The sequence below is a fragment of the Choloepus didactylus genome, chromosome 12 (genome assembly GCF_015220235.1).
Source record: "Choloepus didactylus isolate mChoDid1 chromosome 12, mChoDid1.pri, whole genome shotgun sequence".
Taxonomy (NCBI): domain Eukaryota; kingdom Metazoa; phylum Chordata; class Mammalia; order Pilosa; family Megalonychidae; genus Choloepus; species Choloepus didactylus.
The window spans coordinates 4,925,848-4,946,202 of NC_051318.1; the positions used below are offsets into that span (position 1 = coordinate 4,925,848).

Here is a 20,355-nt window from a genome sequence, read left to right on the forward strand (position 1 = left end):
ATCTGCTGTAAAAAAATTAGGCTACTCCGAGGACCTGGGGGAAGGTGCAGATGTGTTGGACATCCTCACCTGGACTGGTGTTGATGTTGTCACAAACATTGGGACTGGCGGTTTGATGTGCTGAGCCCTCGAGCATGGGACTTGCCCTTATGAAGCTCATTACCACAAAGGAGAGTCTAAACTTGTATGTAATGGTGCCTAAGAGTCTCCCCCTGAGTACCTCTTTGTTGCTCAGATGTGGCCCTCTCTCTCTCTAACTGAGCCATCTCGACAGGTGAACTCGCTGCCCTCCCCTCTACGTGGGACCCGACTCCCAGGGGTGTAAATCTCCCTGGCAATGCAGAGTATGACTCCTGGGGATGAATGTGGACCCGGCATCGTGGGACTGAGAGTATCTTCTTGACCAAAAGGGGGATGCAAAATGAGACGAAATAGTTTCAGTGGCTGAGAGATTCCAAATGGGGTCGAGAGGTCACTCTGGTGGACATTCTTATGCACTATACAGATAACACCTCTGAGGTTTTAATGTATTGGAATAGCTAGAAGTAAATACCTGAAACTACCAAACTCCAACCGAGCAGTCTGGACTCCTGAAGACAATTACATAATAATGTAGATTACAAGGGGTGACAGTGTGATTGTGAAGACCTTGTGGATCACACCCCCTTTATCTAGTGTATGGATGAGTGGAGGAATGGGGATAAAAACTAAAGGACAAATGGGGTGGGATGGGGGGATGATTTGGGTGTTCTTTTTTCACTTTTGTTTTTTATTCTTGCTCTGGTTCTTTCTGATGTAAGGAAAATGTTCAGAGATAGACTGTGGTGATGAACGCATAACTATGTTATCATACTGTGGACAGTGGATTGTATATCATGGATGATTGTATGGTGTGTGAATGTATTTCAATAAAACTGAATTTAATAAATAAAAAAAAGCCAAAAAAAATAAAATAACTGTACAGAGAATACTAATAAACCATTGATTTTTTGTTAAAAAAAAAATTAGGCTACTATACATTCATAACTTCCTTTGCTTCTAACAGAATTTAATTTTATGTTTCATCAGTCTATTTTATCTCAGAGAAAACACAAACAAAAAAATCAAAGTCTATAAAACTGTGATTGAAATATGTCAAAATATGTCCTATGAAGGGCACAAAATTTAATAATTTTCACATATAAAGGAATTAATTCTAATCATCTACAATATACTGTTATATATTTTTTGTAGTGTCTAATAGAAATCACACAGTGTTTGAACAAAGCAGCCCTTCAATCAGCTGACCAAAGGAGCACACCTTTCGACATCTAGCAAATATGGAGCCTCACTCACTCCTCCCTGGGTTACCCCACCCTCACCCAGTGCTCCAGGATCCATCAGTCCCTTCATGCCCAACTCCAGCTACAGAAAAACCGGCCCCTCGATTAAATCTCAAACTGTTTCACACTCAGCTCACTTCCAAATCCTGATCTATTCTTAATGCAGGTATTAAGTAACTATGCGTGAATAGTTATGCATCAGTTCCTAGAGGAGGTAACCCCAAGTTTCGCCTTGCCTTCCATCGATGCTCTCCTTGGCTCTCATAAACACGGAGCCGTCCTCAACAACACTGACGCGTGCCTCTGTGCTTCATGATTTTATACAAATACGGAAACAAGTCTGACCTGCTTCTATTGGAACAGAAATCTCAACTGGAATGTTATATTGACACTTCTTATGTGGCTTACATCTTCTACGTTTTCTCCTGATGTAACGGTTATAAAATGCCTGCCGACCAAAAGCCCTACGAGGAAGCCACTGTGACTCATTCCCCAGCCAAAGCAGGAGTCTGAACCCACACCTCTGATTCTGTACTCATCAGCCATCTCCAGCAGCAGAAACAAGGCCACGCAATAACTCTGGGAAAAATACTTTTTAGAATAAATATTTACTTTTAACAAATACTTAGACTAATCTTGGTACTTCATGGATTGCTGCTAGGTGATAGTCAAAAAAAAAAAAAATCTACCCCCTTACTTTGCCCATATGTTGACACAAGAAGAAAAGAGGATTTCATGTAAAGAGATGAATGTAACTGATATACTCCAATTTTTCTTCTCAAATGACTCAAGCATATTGTCGCTCCTGCCATACTTGCTAAATGCATAAACGAGGGAAACGTGTTAAGTGACACCGGCAGCTTGCCCACCATCCCAAGAACCATTAATTTCACCTGATGCCATAAATCAAACATTGATGCTGCCAAGGCAGTCCTTTCCCAAGCTGAGGAGCCGCATCGATGTACCTGGATAGGCAACGCCAGGACGTAGGCTGATACTGGATCCTCATCAATGTTCAACTGAGATTTGCTGGAAGGGACCATACCTAGTCCTACCCTAAGATACTAAAGGCACCAAGTCCTGTGTGTCCCACTCGCAACCATAAAAGTATGCTGGCCCTACATGCTTAAATGCTTCTTATACTTGACTGACGCATTCATTTCACAGGAACAAATCAGTGGTAAGTGTGTTAACCTTGGTTTCCCAACATCCTCACCAGTCCCTCAGAACTCCCTGCATTCCCATGTCCACTTCCGTGTCCTCCCGCACGTCTTCAGCTGCACTGCTGATGCACCTGGCATTACGAGTTACAAGAGGGACACACCCAATGACCACAGGCAAACTTCTGAGTCAGCCCTACCCTCAGGGATGACAGCCACCCTCCTCTCCAACTGAGCCTTTCTGTGATCTACCCTCCAAATCCACTTCTTTCTCATGAAAGAATTTGAGCTTGAGCTGTACTGTACACATTATCTAAAGGTTACAGAGGTAAAGGCAGAATGATATTGCAGATAACCTTTCTGTCAGAGAAGTGCTCAACCCCGCTCAAGCCCCTCGCTACCGTCCCCAGTAAAGTAATGTCCAAGTGATGCTCCAAAGGACCCCAGTGTTTCCAAATGCTGGGTCTATTCCTATGAACCCAAAGCCCACCTAGAGAGAGACCCCAAGGATGTCTCCCAAAGTAGGATGTATGATGGCTGGACTGCAAGGGACAAAGTTACCTGCATGTTCAGTGTATGGAACTAATATCTGAGACTTTATATAGTATGTGACCCCTAAACTCTCCTGATAAATAATCTGGAGGTACCTCCTCTACATCAGGCAACCACTAAAAATGGGGTATTTTGTTCTGAAAATTGTACAGTGTGAATAGGAACAAGTTTCTTATTTTGTTCCTGTGAATACAAACAAGCATACGTATTTTAAGCTGCACTCAAAACATTACTTAACTGATGAGTGGATAAACAAAATGTGGTATATCGCAAATGGGAGTATTATTCAGCCATAAAAAAGAATGGGGTTCTGACACGTGAGAGAACATGGATGAACCTCTGAGACATCACGTTTAGTGAAAAAATCAGACACAAAAGGACAAATACTGTATGATCTCATTGACATGAAATATAAGCAAATTAATAGAGTCAGAAACTAGAATATAAGTTACAAAGGGCTGAGGTGGGGGTAGGGAAAGGGGAGTTAAAGCTTAATTGGTACAGTTACTGGGTGGGGTGACAGCCGAGTTCTGGTAATGGATGGTGGTAATGGAAGCACAACATTGTAAATGTAATTAATAGCACTGAAATAGATATATTTGAATGTGGTTAAAAGGGGAAATTGTAGGTTACACAGATATGTTACTAGAATAAATTTTTTTTTAAAATCCATAGAACTGTACAACCATGGAATATAGTTAATGGTCCAATTATAACAAACGTCCGTTCACCAATTGCAACAAATGCACACACTAATGCAAGGTGCTAATAAAAGGGTGGTATATGAGAACTCTATTTTATGCATGATTTGCCTGTAAACCTACAAATTCTCTAATCAGAAACAAATTAAAAACCTTCAGAAAAAATCACTTAAACTTCCTAACAGAGGACTACTGCAACCGATGCTGTAGAAAATATGTCACTCTAGTATGTAGCATGTCTTAACTCTTTACTAAAGGAAAAGTATACAATAATCATGAATTAAGTGAAAATGAATGGTTGTAAGGACCCCTACCCATGAAGGAGGTCAACATTTTAGGGAGCATTAAAGAACAGGTGAGTATTGACCCAACCAACTTTCTAGTTAAATATAACTAAAACGATGATAACTTTCTATTATTTCTGTGTAGTTTAACTAAAATAATTTTATTTTAGCCAGCAGATGAAGAATATGTGATCTCTTAAAAAATGTTGGCCAAAAATTACATACAAGGTCAGAATACCCATATTTTCAGTATTTAAAACCTGCCAAGATAAGATATTGAGGGTAATCTTAATGATACAGGAATGCTCATGATGATAAAATTGATTTTTAGTATACAAAATTACAATAGTTTAGAATCAAACTGAAAATAAATTTTTTAAATAAAAAATTGCATCCCATCAATAGTTTATCTAGTACCCACGGATGGAGATGCAAAGAAAACTCATTTAATCATTACTATATATCAGACACCATAAGAGACACTTTACATAAACCACCTAAACTGTCTTATTCATATTACAATCAGAAAAAGTAGGCATTACTGAAATAATTTTGCAGAAGATAAAAGTGATTTTCAGAGCAGCCCGTAGTGGCTCACAGTGAGGGCCTCCAGGGTGAGAACTGTGGTTCTGCCAATTATTACGCCTTGGGCAAAGTCACTCAGTCTTTCCTTTTCAACAGAATGGGGACAATTACAGCACCTCAGCTCATCAGGTAGGGATGATATGAGACAACACTCGATAAAAACTGTTGACTGCACACACCCGCAGACATCCCCATCGCGTGAGGTCAGGTGGCACACAGCAGAGCAGGGGTCAGCCCAGAGCTGTCTGACATCAAAGCAACATCTTCCCATTGCATCACACCGTCTCTGAAGAGAACTACTGCCTTTTTGAATTTTTAATTGCTTGACACGCAAAAATCTATTTGTACCATTTGCCAGAAAACACACACCATGTCAAAGAAAACTTCTTCTAAGCCGCACAATGAGATAAGTTTGTTTTCTGTCACCTACAAAATTTAACTATACACATTCTTTAAAAAAAAAAAAAAAGATAGCATTTGAGAAGGCTCTGTCATTTGCAAGTCAATTTACATGATCATTCAATTCACAGCAAAATCAAGTTCCTGTTTGTTGAATCATTCCTAGACCCAAAATACAACAGAGATGATGTCACTTCAGGGTGGAGTTACGTTCTTTCCTTATATTGCCTCATTAATTCATTCATTCTTCTATTCATGAAATAAATATTTATCAAATGTCTAATTAAAGGCTTACAGTTTAATTGTCATTCCCAAAATATACTGGACAGAGTGAGATTAACCAGGCCAATATAAAATAATATGAATGCCCAAGGAATGAAAAAATATCCAAATTCCTTGAATGCTTGTTACTCAAGGTGCTCGAGATACTTTAGAATGATTTTCAACAGGATTAAATCACAACACCAATTACAGAAAAGCCTAATTCACCTATCCAAAAGCAGATCACCTCAAAAACTCTGTATGAATTGCCCCAGGCTATTTGACTCAGCTCAATAACACCCACTATCTGTTATACTTAATTTTTCATACCATTATAAAGGTTACTGTTAAAAGAAAAAGCAATAAAAAGTGTTATCCATGGAGATTTAAATACTAAGGGGATAGCCAGGCAAAAACAACGAAGAAAAAATCACCCAAATCCATTTGGGTTCTACGACTTGGTGTTGGTTTCCACGGGTGAACCAACAGACTTCGCTTTTAAGGCACTATTTTATCCACAGAACAAACGGTTCAAATTCAGTTTTCAGCACTATGACCAGAAGTCTTACCTAACTACTTAAATAGCTAATTCTCGTTTGTAAATATGATTGGTAGAAAGAAGTTCAAATATAAAGTAATACAAACTCTAATATAATCAAGTCATGTCCCCAAGACTGATGACATAAAACAACTTCTGAATATAAAATTGCTGCATTAGAGATAACCTCTAAGATTACTTAGCCCGACTGTCATTGAATCATAATACGTAAAACTAGCACGCATTGAGTGCTGTGTGTGATTCACTGGGCCAGACACTTTCTATATTTTATTGCACTTAATCTAAACAACTTTGTGAGGTAGTTATTATCATTCCAATTTTATAGTAGAGGAAACGAAGACACAGGGAAGTTAATAATACACCCAAAGTTGCACCAATAAATGTAAACTAAGGCTTTGAATTCAAGTCTGTCTGACAGGAAGTCCACGCCTGTAAAAACTATTCTATCTATATCTTTCACGATGAAATAGAGCCACAGAAACTCTCCTGTACATAAAGAGGACTGCCCTATTTTTAAAAGCTCCAGAAAATAGGACTGTTCCTCCGCTGAACTATTTTAATGGCACACTGCCGACACGGAGCTGAGCCCATCAAGGTCTGTAAGAGTGATGGCCCTGCACCTGGGACAGTCCACCACAAGAGCTGCAGGACCACGGCTGACAGCCACAGAGAACGGTTCCCAGAGGGCAGGACTGAACAGATCAGAGGACCTGGAAACTGAAATGCTTGCACTCGAAACACAAAAGGTAGGGAAGTAACTAACTACAGGGCTTAGCCCAATTTCTCCAAAACAGTCATGAAGAGTTCGGCAATACTGCAATTTTTGTCATGTATTTATTATGCAAACAGACTGTCAAAAACAATACATCAAATTTTCTCTGGAAGATTTTAAAACTTCAAACTGATTCTTATTCATCTTGAACATTTTAATACTGACTAAAAACAAGATGATATATTCTATTTCAAGGTGATATATCCTATTCCCTTTCATCTATATAAACTGATATAGCCACAAAATAAGAAATTCTATCAGTCCTTCCCTATAGCTAAGAATCAGTGTTCAACAAGAAGAGAACTCCCATTTAACAACTTGCCTTAAGTACTTTAAGAAACAAACGACCATGTCCACAACTGTCTATCAAAACCTTAAATAACAGAAGACTACATTACTGATACAACACAACTGTACGCAAAAGAGCCAATCTCAGACATCTAAGGACTTTGAAACAAATAATGCAAAAGGAATAGCTAAGAGTTCAAAATAGAACATCACTGAATCACAGGGTAGCTTAGAATGGATATGTACTATCACTAAAGAGGAAAGATACTTTTCTTATACATTTTCTATTGGCTATAAACTAGGTATATAATACACAGTGCTGAAAAAGTTGGAGCTTTGAAAGCAGGGGAAAAATACGATGAATGAAATAAAAGAATTAAAAACAAATAAACCCAAATAAAAATCAGAGAGTTGACTCTTCACACTGTTTATTATCTCCATGATGAAATGAATATAATGTAAATATAAAAATATAAGTACTGAAATACTAAAAACTCATTTTAGGCAGTGAAAAATTCCATGTGTCTTGAACGAATGGACCAGATAACATATTAAATATGGTTTTAGCACTAAGATTTTATAATAGTTTCTCATAATGGTATATATTATTAACCTTATATTAGATAATACGTTTTAAACTATATAATTTTCTCTTCACTGAGCAACAAATTCCACTTCAGGATAAAAATATTATGGATTTCATATCAATTCAGAAAGAATATTTAAATTGCACATGTATTTTTCTAGTGGCTACTTCTTCTCTAACTTCTTTTCACTGCATTTATTAGGTTTCAAGTTACTGACTCAAGTGATCCTGGTTCCCTCAGATAATAACACAACATTTTGAAGGTAAATCCAGGACTGGAATTTAAACTTTGACTTTTCCCACAGGCTGGCTCTGCCCCCCACTGAATCACTTGAGGTCTCAAGGCAAAGTCGGGTACGGGGCACAGCACACACACAGCAGGCATGACCGCACGGCTCCTTTCTACCTCAACACCCCAACCTCGCATTAGTTTGCTATAAAAGAAAACATCACTCCTAGACTGCAGAGAAACGTTGTAAATATGCAGATTACATTTGTATTTAGAGTAATACTTTGCATAAAAATGGTCCTAACACAAAAGCAATGTTATTCACAACACTAAAGTAGAATTTCATTATTAGTAATTCAGATAATATGAGAATATCGTGTACAAATTTCATTGGACCTTATTATTTTTCCAATCTTAGCTTCACTAGTTTTTCCATTATTTCAAAATTGGATGACACATGAAGGATTTCATGTATCTGTTATAAATGAAGCAAAAATGCCTATATAACTTCCACTTTAAATTCCCAAAATATGACAACTTAAATAGTCAAAATAGAGGTTAGAAGTTGATAGTTAACATCCTGCATACATGATCCCGAGGTAAAAGTAAATCAAAATTTGATGCATCAGGTATTCCATAATAAAAATAAGGGAAGCTACATAAATTGAACATGAAACCAACTCATTAGAATATTTAATTTTTACATGGACTTGGCTCTGTCACTGGTTAGATCTGGGTCCTCAAACATGAACTACATATAAAGAAAAGCTGATGTCAAGGCTGTACTCGTCTTATGTCATGATAACAGCAAAATACAATAATACCACTATTTCAGATATAAATAATATAACTGTTATGAACTGCTATTCTTGCAAATAAACTTTATCCTAGGAATTTTTTTCAATCTGACAGGCTTTCACAAACAATTCAAACATGAGCATTTTGCAAAGAACTAACATTTTCCTTCAACTGCATATTATGGTCATTATGCTACCTTTGGGAAGAATGTATTATGTATTATTCAAGGAAGGTTATAAGAATATAAATGTCAGGGTTTTTTTTTAATTAATTATATAAACATATACCTGACTTAGCCCCCAAGAATCTTTCATTTAGCACTTTAAGGACAAAAAGCAAATAGGACGCTATTTTACACAGCCCTTAGTACCCCACTCACAGTCTATGAGTGTAAAGGACCAGCACGTACACATCCAAAAGACTTACCACACGGTTGTTTCCACCTGACCGTCAGTGAGCTGCCGATTGTCCAGTTGGGCAAAAAGGGGGAAAAGCACTTGAATTCCTCCAATTGAATGAATTGCACTATGAATTGAATGTGTTACTATAGCTTTCACATCCTACATCCAAAAACAAAAAGATTGGTTAAGCTTTTATAGCAAAATTCTCATTGTTATTTCCTGAGAGAATTAAATAACAGAACTTAACATTTTTTAAAAGCCCTCAATCATATAACTCTTGAAACACACAGAGAAGAAAAACTTGACGTATCTTTGTTAATCGCTTTTAAATTCAACTAAATTTGAAATTTTAACTTCAGAGTTTTGACGCTGAAAATGTGAAGCTATAATCAAGCAAGCTGTTTTAGACTAACAAATGCCATCAGTGGATTTGTAGACATTCCGGTATTTTTCATTAGAAAGTATCTGTAAGAAGTTCTTGAAGTGCATTATTGTATCTAACAACTATCTTTTCAGTAATAAACCAATTTTATTTTGACAAATATTAAACCTACAAGACCATAGATGTAACAGATGACCCACCAAGGAAAGAAGGCTAAGGTAATGTGTATTACCAAAAACAAAAAACAACAACAATCAAAACACCCAAGAAAGGTACAAAGCAAAGGCTGCATTCAAAGAACTAGAAAAACAAAAACAGCAACTGTAGTACAGGTGAACAATGTCTAACTCATAAAACGAAGCCACCGCTCGCACCGACGAGAACGCGAACACAAGCTGCCATCCGCCCACCTGGAGCATGAGCGCATGTGGGGAGTGCACGAAAATGGACGCGTTCTCCTTGGGCGACGACTCCAGGCACAGCTGGGCGTCGGTGGCCTTCGCGTTGTAGGTGAACGCGATGCTGCTGGCCAGCTTCCCGTCATACAGGACCTGCTTATGATGCTCCGCCAGGTGGATGTCACTTTCCGATTTAAACTTGAAGGTGCTCTGAGAAAGCAAGACTCAAGTAAACACTCTTTAACAGGTAATACAACATTTCCGATAATAAACAATTTGCTGTGCTCCTCCCATGTTTCAGGTACTAGGTAGTGGTGATCCTTACCGTATGCTGTTATTCTCAGTCAGTTCTCTGAAACTTTATTATACTAAATAGGACACATTTAGCTCTTCATATTCTCATTTTACCATTTTTAATCATTCACAAAATAATTGAATAGAAAATAATAAGCAAGATGATATTAAATGTACATAGAAAATTAATATTTTCTACCACAAATTTAATCTTTGTTAACATGTTAAAGAGTATTTACCTAAGTAAACAGTTCTGGCACATCAATTATTTATATAGAAAAACGGTATCACCTGAGACTGAAAAGTTTTGATACTCAAAAATATTTACGTCTTTATCTAGAAGTTTATCACCATATTGAATATCACAAGTATTCCACAATAATACACAATATGCATGCTAAACCTGAGAGGTTCATTAAAACATGCTGCTACTTTAAAAGAAAGACAAGAACCAAAGAGATGCCAGCGCTCATGAGTACAGTACTGTCAGAAGTGGTTAACAATTCTTCAGCAGGTGAGAACCCAACAATGACCAATAAAATTTAACCTCTGCAACAATCACTAGGATCAGTACTAGTCTTGTTCATGATTCCAGCCATGAAAACAGAATGGTATGGAAATTAAGGTCCAGAGGAGATGGAGCCGGACCAAAGCCCAGGTCTTTGACTCGTGGTCTGCACTCGAGGGAGTGACAGGGAAGTGACCTGGATTGTACCCTGGCTCTGCCACAACAACCATCTTGACCCTAAGAAATCACATGGCGAGTGTAGCTCCAATCTCACCACTCGAAGGCTGTAGTAAGGTTAAACCAAACACCCCCACTGCTAAAGGGGCCTCAGATGCATCCAAGTGAAGAGGGCCCGGGGCTCAGCTCAGGCCAGTTACCACCCAGCGTGGCCGGTTCTTCTGCACTTCTTAATAGAAGCATAGACTATATTTTATGGAAAATCACCTCATTTTTAAATTTAATTCAAAAATTTTAAAACACATTGAAAGCCAACACATCAGGCCACATTTAGCCAGTTTGCTACTTCTGGACCAAATATTCTCTAGTCTTTCCAATGCAAACCTGGATGCCAACTACCAGTTGCAGGCAAGTGAACACACAGGCAGCACAAAAAGTAAAAAGTGTGTCTGCGTGGCTAAGGATGGTACTTTTTTTCTTTTATATATGGGTATGTTTAGATATTTTCAGTATTACAAATAAGCAAACAAAATTGCACTATTAGGATGTGACCTTTATTCTCCACTCAGGTAAATGCACTCTGATTGTATCTGAGTTTAGGACTCTGATTCACACTTCCCAAGCTGGAGGTAACGGTTTAGGCTACAACATGTGTTGCGTGTTGCCCAGACAGGGGAAAAATGTGCTTCTGCTCAATGCCCCTGTGGCTGTCTGACAGGCCCTGGGGGCACCCACAGCTTCTTGCCTCGTGGTTGTCTCCACAGGAGGCTCACAGCAGAGCTGCGTGCTGCACGGTACAGCAGGAAAGGAGAGTGTGCTGCACGCAGGAGGCATCATCACAGGCACAAGAGCCATGGTTCAGAAGAGAGTCACAGGCCCAGGCCAGACTCAAAGGGAGGGGAGGAAACAAGGGTGCAATTACAGGAGTGGTCTCTGGGTTCCCACTACTCTAACCTGACAGCTTCTTCCTCTCAGCACATGAAGATACTATTCAAGCAGGAAACCAGGAAATTAGCTGAAATCCCAATCATAATTATTTTGTTCTCAACCTTTTTTCTCTGGTTGTTTCTGAGATACTGTTGTTGACTTTGATGTTACGCAGTTTCACTGATAAGACTTCAGTCCCTTTACTTGTCTTCCTTAGGATCATTCTCTTCCTTTAACTGATTATTCTGGCATTTCTGGAAAACGTGCACTCAATCTCCGTTTGTTTATTGCCGCTCCCCGCTCTCTCTACTGTTGCCCACTGGTACTCTGATCAGAAACAGGTTAACTTTCTGATGCTGTCTCCCAAGCTGCTTCAAGTCAACTCATTAGGGTTTTCAATTCCATTCTTAGGAATCCTCTTTTACTAAATTCTTCTGATCTTTTCTTCTATTTCATGAATTTTCAGCCATAATTAATCCACTGATTGGATCTTTCATTTAATTTCTAATTTCAATTGTTATATATTTTATTTCTAAAAGTTCTATTCAATTGTTTTCAAATCTGCCTATCATTTTTATAGTCTTTCATAGTTTCGATAAACTTCTGTATTTCTTTAAGTATATTAAACCTTCTTATTTTATATGGTCAAATTCTGCAGGTTGGGAGGATGCAGGTGACTCGCAATATGATGCGCTGTTTCCTCATGTATTCTGTGATTTTTATATTGTAAGTTCATGGTCATGGGCACTTTACATGTGAAATGTCTGCACCGCTGAATCTACATTAACTTTTATCAGACCATGTTCAAAATGCTGCCAGAATGTGAAACACCACAGACGGACTGGCTTTTATAAAAGGCGGTTTATTTGGTTACACAGCTACAGTCTTAAGGCCATAAAATGTCCAAGGTAACGGGTCAACAATTGAGTACCTTCACTGGAGGATGGCCAATGGTGTCCGGAAAACCTCTGTCATCTGGGAAGGCACGTGGCTGGCATCTGCTCCAAAGTTCTGGTTTCAAAATGGCTTTCTCCCAGGACATTCCTCTCTAGGTTGCAGTTCCTCAAAAATGTCACTCTTAGTTGCACTTGGGATATTTGTCCTCTCTCAGCTTCTCTAGAGCAAGAGTCTGCTTTCAACGGCCGTCTTCAAAATGTCTCTCATCTGCAGCTTCTGTGCTTTCTTCAAAGTGTCCCTCTTAGCTGTAGCTCCTCTTCAAAACATCACTCACAGCTGCACTGACTTTCTTCTCTTTGAGTCAGCTCATTTATATGGCTCCACTGATCAAGTCCCACCCCTGAATGGGCGGGGCCATGCCTCCAGGGGAATATCTCATCAGAGTCATCACCCACAGCTGGGTGGGGCACATTGCAAGCAAATCTAATCAGCACCAAAACGTCTGCCCCACAAGACTACATCAAAGGTAATGGCGTTTGGGGGACACAATATATTCAAACTGGCACAAATGGACATATAAGTAAATTTATAAAACAGTAAAAGCAAATATGCAGGAGATGAAAACAACAAACTACAAATAAACAGTGTCTCAAAGGAAAAAAAAAAAATTGGTGGGAGCAGAGGAGGGAAGAGAGAACTCCTGTGTATGAAAGGGACTGGGATGACACAAAACTGCACAACTGAACTTCCCAGCCATAACACATGAGCTAATTTTACATTAAAGGGGAGGCTTCCCTTGGAATTCTGAAAGAACATTCACTTCATCGAATGAGAGATGTTTTTTCCACTTCAACTAACAGTAAGGCATCCTAACCAAGATCATCCACAACTTCATGCTAAGAAATCCAACAGCCAATTCTCTGTCCTTAATTTACTCCAGCTGGAGCAGCTTTCCCTCTTGCTTTAAACACAACCGGGCACCCCACTTCCCAGCTTTCTCCTTTGCCTGCCCCTCGGCAGACCCCTGACCTCCAAACGCTGGCTTTCCCCCCAAGGACTTCCCCCAGTCACCTTGTGCCTCTGAGCCACCCCTGGTGACTAAATCCTGTCTTGTGGCTTTAAATCCTTTAAATTCAGCTCACAATGCTAAATTTCTATCTCCAGTCAGAACTTTTCTCCTGAACTGCAGACTTGCTTGACTTTCTATTTAGAGGTCTAGTAGGCATCTCAAATTACCGTTTTGTCCAAAACCAAAATCTTAATCTTCCTGTTTCAAACTTATCCATTCCCAGTCTTCTACACCTTAGTACATGACGATTCCATCAATTCAGCTGGTTCAGGCTAAACTTGGCAGGGCCATCCTTGACTCCTCTCTCACGCTCTTACCCACGTTCACTGTGACAGAGAGGGCTACTGCCTTTACAGCCAAACTCTGAGTTTTATTTGAGGTAAGCCCTGCTGCTTTCCACTGCAACCATCCTCACCCTCTGTCACCTGAAGAATGCAATGACCTCCTTCGTAACCAGTCTCCTCGTTTCCAACTTGGACCCCTATTTAACACAGCAGCCAGGGTGCTTCTTTTAAACCTGACATCAAGCCAGGTCACTCCACTCAAGCTTCTCCAGGGGCCTTCGCGCTCACGCGTGAATAAAAATCCAAGTGCTAATAATCACCTGCAAGTCTTCAGTTGCTCTGTGAGTTCATCTCTTGTTACTCCCTACCCCACTCCCTCCCTCTCAGCCACAGTGACCCTTCCTGCTGTACTACTGTCTGCCAAGCAAGCGCCTGCCAAGCTCCTGCATGCTGGCACTCTCGTGTGTGCGGACCGACACGTGTCCCCAGAAACCTATGATGCAGCCTTCAACTTCACCTCCAACTTCAGCCAGGCTGCCTCGGGTCACTCTCCCTAAACCCACAGGCTGCACTTCCCATCGTTTCCACCTGCTTTATCACCTTATGGCACACCGGACAGTTTCCCTTTTTCTTTTTGTTTTGTCCGTCTACTCCCACGAAGAGTACAGACAGCCCCCAAGAAGGCAAGGATTTTTGTCTGTTCATTTCGCTGCTGTATCCCTACCATTCAGCACCAGCACAAGAAGGAATGAAGAATCAGCGAATGTGACCTATTCATGTTTAGTCCATCTTGCCACCACTCATCTGCATTAATTTGTTTTTCCTTTCACTTGAATATAGGTTACCTGTGACTTGCAAGAAAGGTCTACAGCATATACAGTGGGGAAATTAGATATCAGATACTTATTTACCTCAAGTTCAAGAAAACATATGGTTCTGACTCTCTAATTTCATTTTGGCTATCCAATGACAGTCAGTATCTTTCTATTCCAGACACTCTGTAAAACACGGAAACGTTGTAACCATGAGTCCATTCATACTCTCCTCTCCAGAAACTGCTACCACTGTCTTATGCATAACATTTACCTAATTACAAACCAAAAAAGACAACGTAATAATGTTTGCTTTAATGAACTGTGCATGTTTTAAAGAAATTAAGACAAATATTTTATTTTTACACATATGCTTATCATTTCTAATTTCTTCCTTCATTCCTAATGATCCAAATTTCCATCTTTGTTATGTAGTGGGTTTGACAGCAACAAATCACTATAATTCTCCTTTGTAATACTTAATCAACATTTTCACTGGGTTTCCTTCCAGAATTTTAAAGATTTTGTTCCACCTCTATGGATTCCTTCATCTCCATTCTGTGATTAACCACACAGACTGAATATTTTTATTTCAGATATTATATTTTTCAATTCTAAAATCTCCATTTGCCTTTTTTCCCTGTTTTTTGAATAATATTTCCTATCTTTCAATTCATTACAAGCAAACTTTTCTTTCCTTACTGGTTATGACAGCTCCCTGAAGGCCCTGTGTGGTAACTGCAGCGTCTGGGTCCTCTCAGGCTGGCTCTTCGCGGGATGGGAGATTCTGGGTCACATGCTGGACATGCTGGGAATCTGTGGATGCTTTTGTTCTAGGGACCGTGCATTTGTCCAGATCCAATGGGGAGCTGCCTTGTCCCCAGCGGGGTGTCAGACCTCACTACCGGGCGCGACACCTCGCTTGCCCTCGGTTTCCAGCTTGCCCAGCTCACGCGTGGTTTCAGGGCTCAACCAGCAGCTGGGGCTGAGGTTCACTAAACATATAACTCACCCCTTTTCTGGGACTATCCACTGAGCGCTACGTACCCTGGTTTTTACAGCCAGGAGGTTTTCCTATCACAGTAAAGAGGGAGGACCTCACACCATGCTGACCACGAATCCCCCCAGTCCGGCATCATTTTATTCCATCTCCAGAGCCCTCAGGGAGGGTTTTCTGTGTTATGTCCAGAGTTCACTGGGGTCATCTGTGGGAGGATTGGTGTCTTAGGAGTTCAATCATGCGTGCAGGTATTGCAAACCCTCCGAAGTGATTTCTAGCTTTGGGGAGTGTTTTGTACATTTTCTCTTAACAATGAGGACTCTATCATAATACAGTAAACTGATAAAATTCATTAAGCTAACATTTTCTCGAATGAAGGAAAAAGCACATTAAATATTCAAATATCTCACAATGGAGACTAATCGCTTATCACATGAGGTTATATGACAATTAGGAAATGTTCACTAATCAAAAGAAAACACAAAAACTTCGTTAAAATCTGTTTTGCAAGCTTATATCAAAAGGCCACCTGGGAAGCGGGCAAGATTGCAGCACAGAGAGGCGTGGAGTTTAGTTAGTCCTCTAGAGCAACTACAAAATAGACAGGAACGAATAGTAAATAGTCTGGAACAACTTCTGCGGGACAACATGACTGTCCACACATTGTACACCAGCCTGGAATGGGTGGAATGGCTGAGATCGCAGCATAAAATCTGTAAGTAAAAACTGCGGAACCACGCCAGGAGCCCCCTCCCCCCATAGCAGGCTGAGCTGCAAGACCTTGCTGTGGGAGAAACCAGCAGTCCCTGCTGGGAGCAAGCAAATATAGCTCAACCTAGCTCCAACTGTGTTTTTAAGTAACAAATGTGGACTGTTGAATATAAGCTACAAACACAGTCAAATTCCTAACAAGCAGCAAAGTACCCTGAGGTTGCTACCAGTGGAGAGGAGGTGGGGCTGATGGGAGAAAAGAAAATACACAGGCTTTTGGAAACGGCTGAGCTTAGAATACTGGAAAACAGCAGTGTCCCAAGAAAAGGAGCACAGAAGATGGGTACTTTCTCTGACAGACAGGTGTAACTGGGGGGCCGGGGACTGGCTCTGAAAAGGGGCTTTCTTTCCCTCTTTTTGCTCAGTGGAGAAAGCCTTAGGCATTTTCAGTTCTCATCCCTCTGACCTACACAGGGGTGGAGTTAACAGAGTCAGAGAGACAAAGGAGTAATTCAAATGCAGGAGATAAGTCTCTAGGGGGTATATCTTCCCTAAGAGGAAGGAGGTGGGGCCCAGCACTAGTGCCAGCCTTCCTTTCAGAACTCAGACCCCAGAGCATGGGGGAAAAGAGTCAAAATAGAAACTAAACAGGCCACACCTCCTTACACCAGTCAGGAGCGACAACTGACAGGCGCCACCTGCTGGGCATGTTAGGAAAAGCACAGTGGCTAGAAGCCTCCTAGGAAAGTCTATCAGTCTTCTAAGACACACCCTCAGGGAAACTTGACACAGAATATAGCCGTCTTCTGAGACCTGAAGCCGTTCCAGTATGGGAAAACCAGATGCCTTAGACAATAGAAAATCACAAATCACACTAGGAAAAACGAAGACATGGCCCAATCAAAGGAACAAACTCACACTTCAACTGAAACATAGAAATGGAAACAACTAATTGAAGATTTTCAAAAAAACATGCTAAATCAATTCAAAGAGTTTAGGGAAGACATGGGAAAAGAGATGAAAGATATAAAGAAAACACTGGGTGAACATAAGGAAGAACTCAGAAGTTTGAAAAAACAATTGGCAGAATCTATGGAAATGAAAGGCACAACACAAGAGATGAAAAACACAATGGAGACATACAATAGCAGATCCCAAGAGGCAGAGAAAATATTCAGGAACTGGAGAACAACACACCTGAAATCCTACTACAAAAGAGCAGATAAAGAAAAGAATGGAAAAATGTGAGCAACATCTCAGAGAAGTGAATGACAACATGAAATGCATGAATGTACGTGTCATGGGTGTCTCAGAAGGGGAAGAGAAGGGAAAACGGGAAGAAGCAATAACAGAGGAAATAATCAATGAAAATTTCCCATCTTTTATGAAAATTACAAAATTACAGATCCAAGAAGCGCAGCATATCCCAAACAGAATAGATCTGAATAGAATTACGCCAAGACACTTAATCAGGTTATCAAACCTCAAAGAGAATCCTGAAAGCAGCAAGAGAAAAGCGATCCATCACATACAAAGGAAGCTTGATAGGACTTCATGCAGATTTCTCAGTAGAAACCATGGAGGCAGGAAGGTAGTGGTGTGATATATTTAACATACTGAAAGAGAAAAACCACCAACCAAAATTTTATATCTGGCAAAACTGTCCTTCAAACATGACGGAGAGTTTAAAATATTCTCTGACAAACAGGCAAAGAGAGAGTTTGTGAACAAGATACCTGCTCTACGGGAAACACTAAAGGGAGCGCTACAGACAGACAGGAAAAGACAGGAGTCTGAGGTGGGAAGCACAATTTTGCGTGATGGCAGCACAATAATGTAAGTACACTGAACAAACATGACTGTGAGTATGGCTGAAAGAGGAAGGTTGGGGCATGTGGGACACCAGAAGGAAAGAGGGAAGATAAAGACTGGGACTGTGTAACTTGGTGAAACCTAGAGTGTTCAATGGTTGTGATAAGATGTACAAATATGTTTTTACATGAGGGAAAACAAATGTATGTTTTTTTAACAACCTTGCAAGGTGTTAAAAATGGTGTGGTATCGGGGAAAAATTACAATCAATGAAAACTAGAGTCTATAGTTAACAGAAACGTATTATGCTTCCTTTAATGTAACAAAGGCAATACACCAAAGCTAAATGCCTATAAGAACAGGATATAAGGGAGCATTATGGGATTCCTGGCATTGGTGATGTTGTCTGACTATCTTATTCTTTTATCTTTTCTTTTGTTGCTTTTTAACTGTCATTTTCTTTTTCTTTTGTCTCTCCACCTTTTCTGACTCTTTCTCTTTCTCTGTGGAAGAAATGGAAATGTCCTTACATAGATATTGGTGATGGTGGTGAATGCATGAATATGTGATTATACAGGAAACCACCAACTGTTTACATAGGAAGAAATGTATGGTGTGTGAACAAGACCGTCTTAAAAAAAATGGGTTGATGAAGAAAACCTGAGAGCACTAATTGAGAGAAATAAGACACATAAGGACAAATATTGCAGGCGCTCACTGATATGAACTAAATATAATATGTAAATTCATAGACATGAAATGTAAGTTACCAGGACATAGAATGAGGCTAAAGAATGGGGAGCCGAGAGAGGAGGGAAGATGATGGCATAGAGAGGAGTGGAAGCTAAGTAGTCCCCCTGGAACAACGGAAAAAAACAGAAACAACTAGTAAATAATCCAGAATAACTGCGGGGGGACAAACAAGACCGTCCACGTATCATACACCAACCTGAATTGGGAGGAATCCCAAGATCACAGCATAAAATCTGTAAGTAAAACCTGCGGATCCAAGTCATGAGACCCCCTCCCCCATAGCCTGAGCTGCAACTCAGAGAGAAGCTCTCTCCCAGCAAGCAAATACAGCTCAGCTGAGCTCCAACTGGGGGTTTTAAGCAGCGAGTGTGAACTGCTCACTACAGGTATGCATCCCCAAAAAACAGACAGAGGCTTTGGGTGACGACTGACCTTGGAGAGCCAGAGGGTCGCTTGGACTGGGTCTGAAGGGGACTATGTGTTTGTTTTTTGGCTCAGTGGAGAAAGCCCCAGTCATTTCCAGTTCCCAGGACTGTGACTAAGAGAAGGGTGGGGATAGCACAAGCAGAGAGAGAGACCACTGAAATGCTAATGACCTCCCCCTAGGGGGTCTGTCTTCTCTAGGAGGAAAGGGGAGGGGCCCTTTCCATTCAGAACCACACCCCAGAGCCTGCAGGAACCCGGCCACACCTCCTCACACCAGTCAAGAATTATAGGATAACAGGCATCACCTGCTGGGCAGAAAAGCACAGTGACCTGAGGCATCAAAGGGTGGAGCAATTTTCTAAGACACATCCTCAGGGAAACCAGATACTGAATATTTCTTCCCTCTGGGACCTGAGCCTGTTCTGGTCTGGGAAAACCTGATTTAGATAACCAAGGAAACCATGCCTAGACAACAGAAAATTACAACCTACACTAAGAAAAACAAAGTTATGGCCCAGTCAAAGGAACAAACGTACACTTCAACTGAGATACAGGAATTTAAACAACCAATGCTAAATCAATTCAAAAAGTTTAGAGAAGATACTGCAAAAGAGATAGAGGCTGTAAAGAAAACACTGGACATATATAAGGCAGAAATTTAAAGTTCAAAAAAAACTAGTAGAATCTATGGAAATGAAAGGCACAACACAAGAGACGAAAGACACAATGGAAACATACAACAGCAGATCTCAAGAGGCAGAAGAAAACACTCAGGAACTAGAGAACAAAACACCTGAAAGCTTACACGCAAAGGAGCAGATGGAGAAAAGAATGAAAAAATATGGGCAATGTCTCCAGGAACTTAAGGATGAAACAAAGTTCAATAATGTACATATCACTGGTGTCCCAGGAGGAGAAGAGAATGGAAAAGGGGCAGATGCAATAACAGAGGAAATAATTAATGAAAATTTCCCATCTCTTATGAAAGACATAAAATTACAGATCCAA

At 40.2% G+C, this 20,355-nt stretch overlaps 1 protein-coding gene across 7 annotated transcripts in view; it reads right to left on the bottom strand.

Moving 5' to 3' along the window:
* The window catches only part of NBEA (neurobeachin), a 637,956-nt gene that overhangs the window by 488,890 nt on the left and 128,711 nt on the right, over positions 1 to 20,355 (bottom strand). For all 7 annotated transcript variants that reach the window (XM_037800588.1, XM_037800589.1, XM_037800586.1 and 4 more), the window contains exons 9-10: positions 9,690 to 9,887; positions 8,923 to 9,056 (exon numbers count right to left, since the gene is read on the bottom strand). In XM_037800588.1, coding sequence (XP_037656516.1) covers positions 8,923 to 9,056; positions 9,690 to 9,887 — 332 coding nt within the window. The remainder of the gene's footprint in view (positions 1 to 8,922; positions 9,057 to 9,689; positions 9,888 to 20,355) is intronic.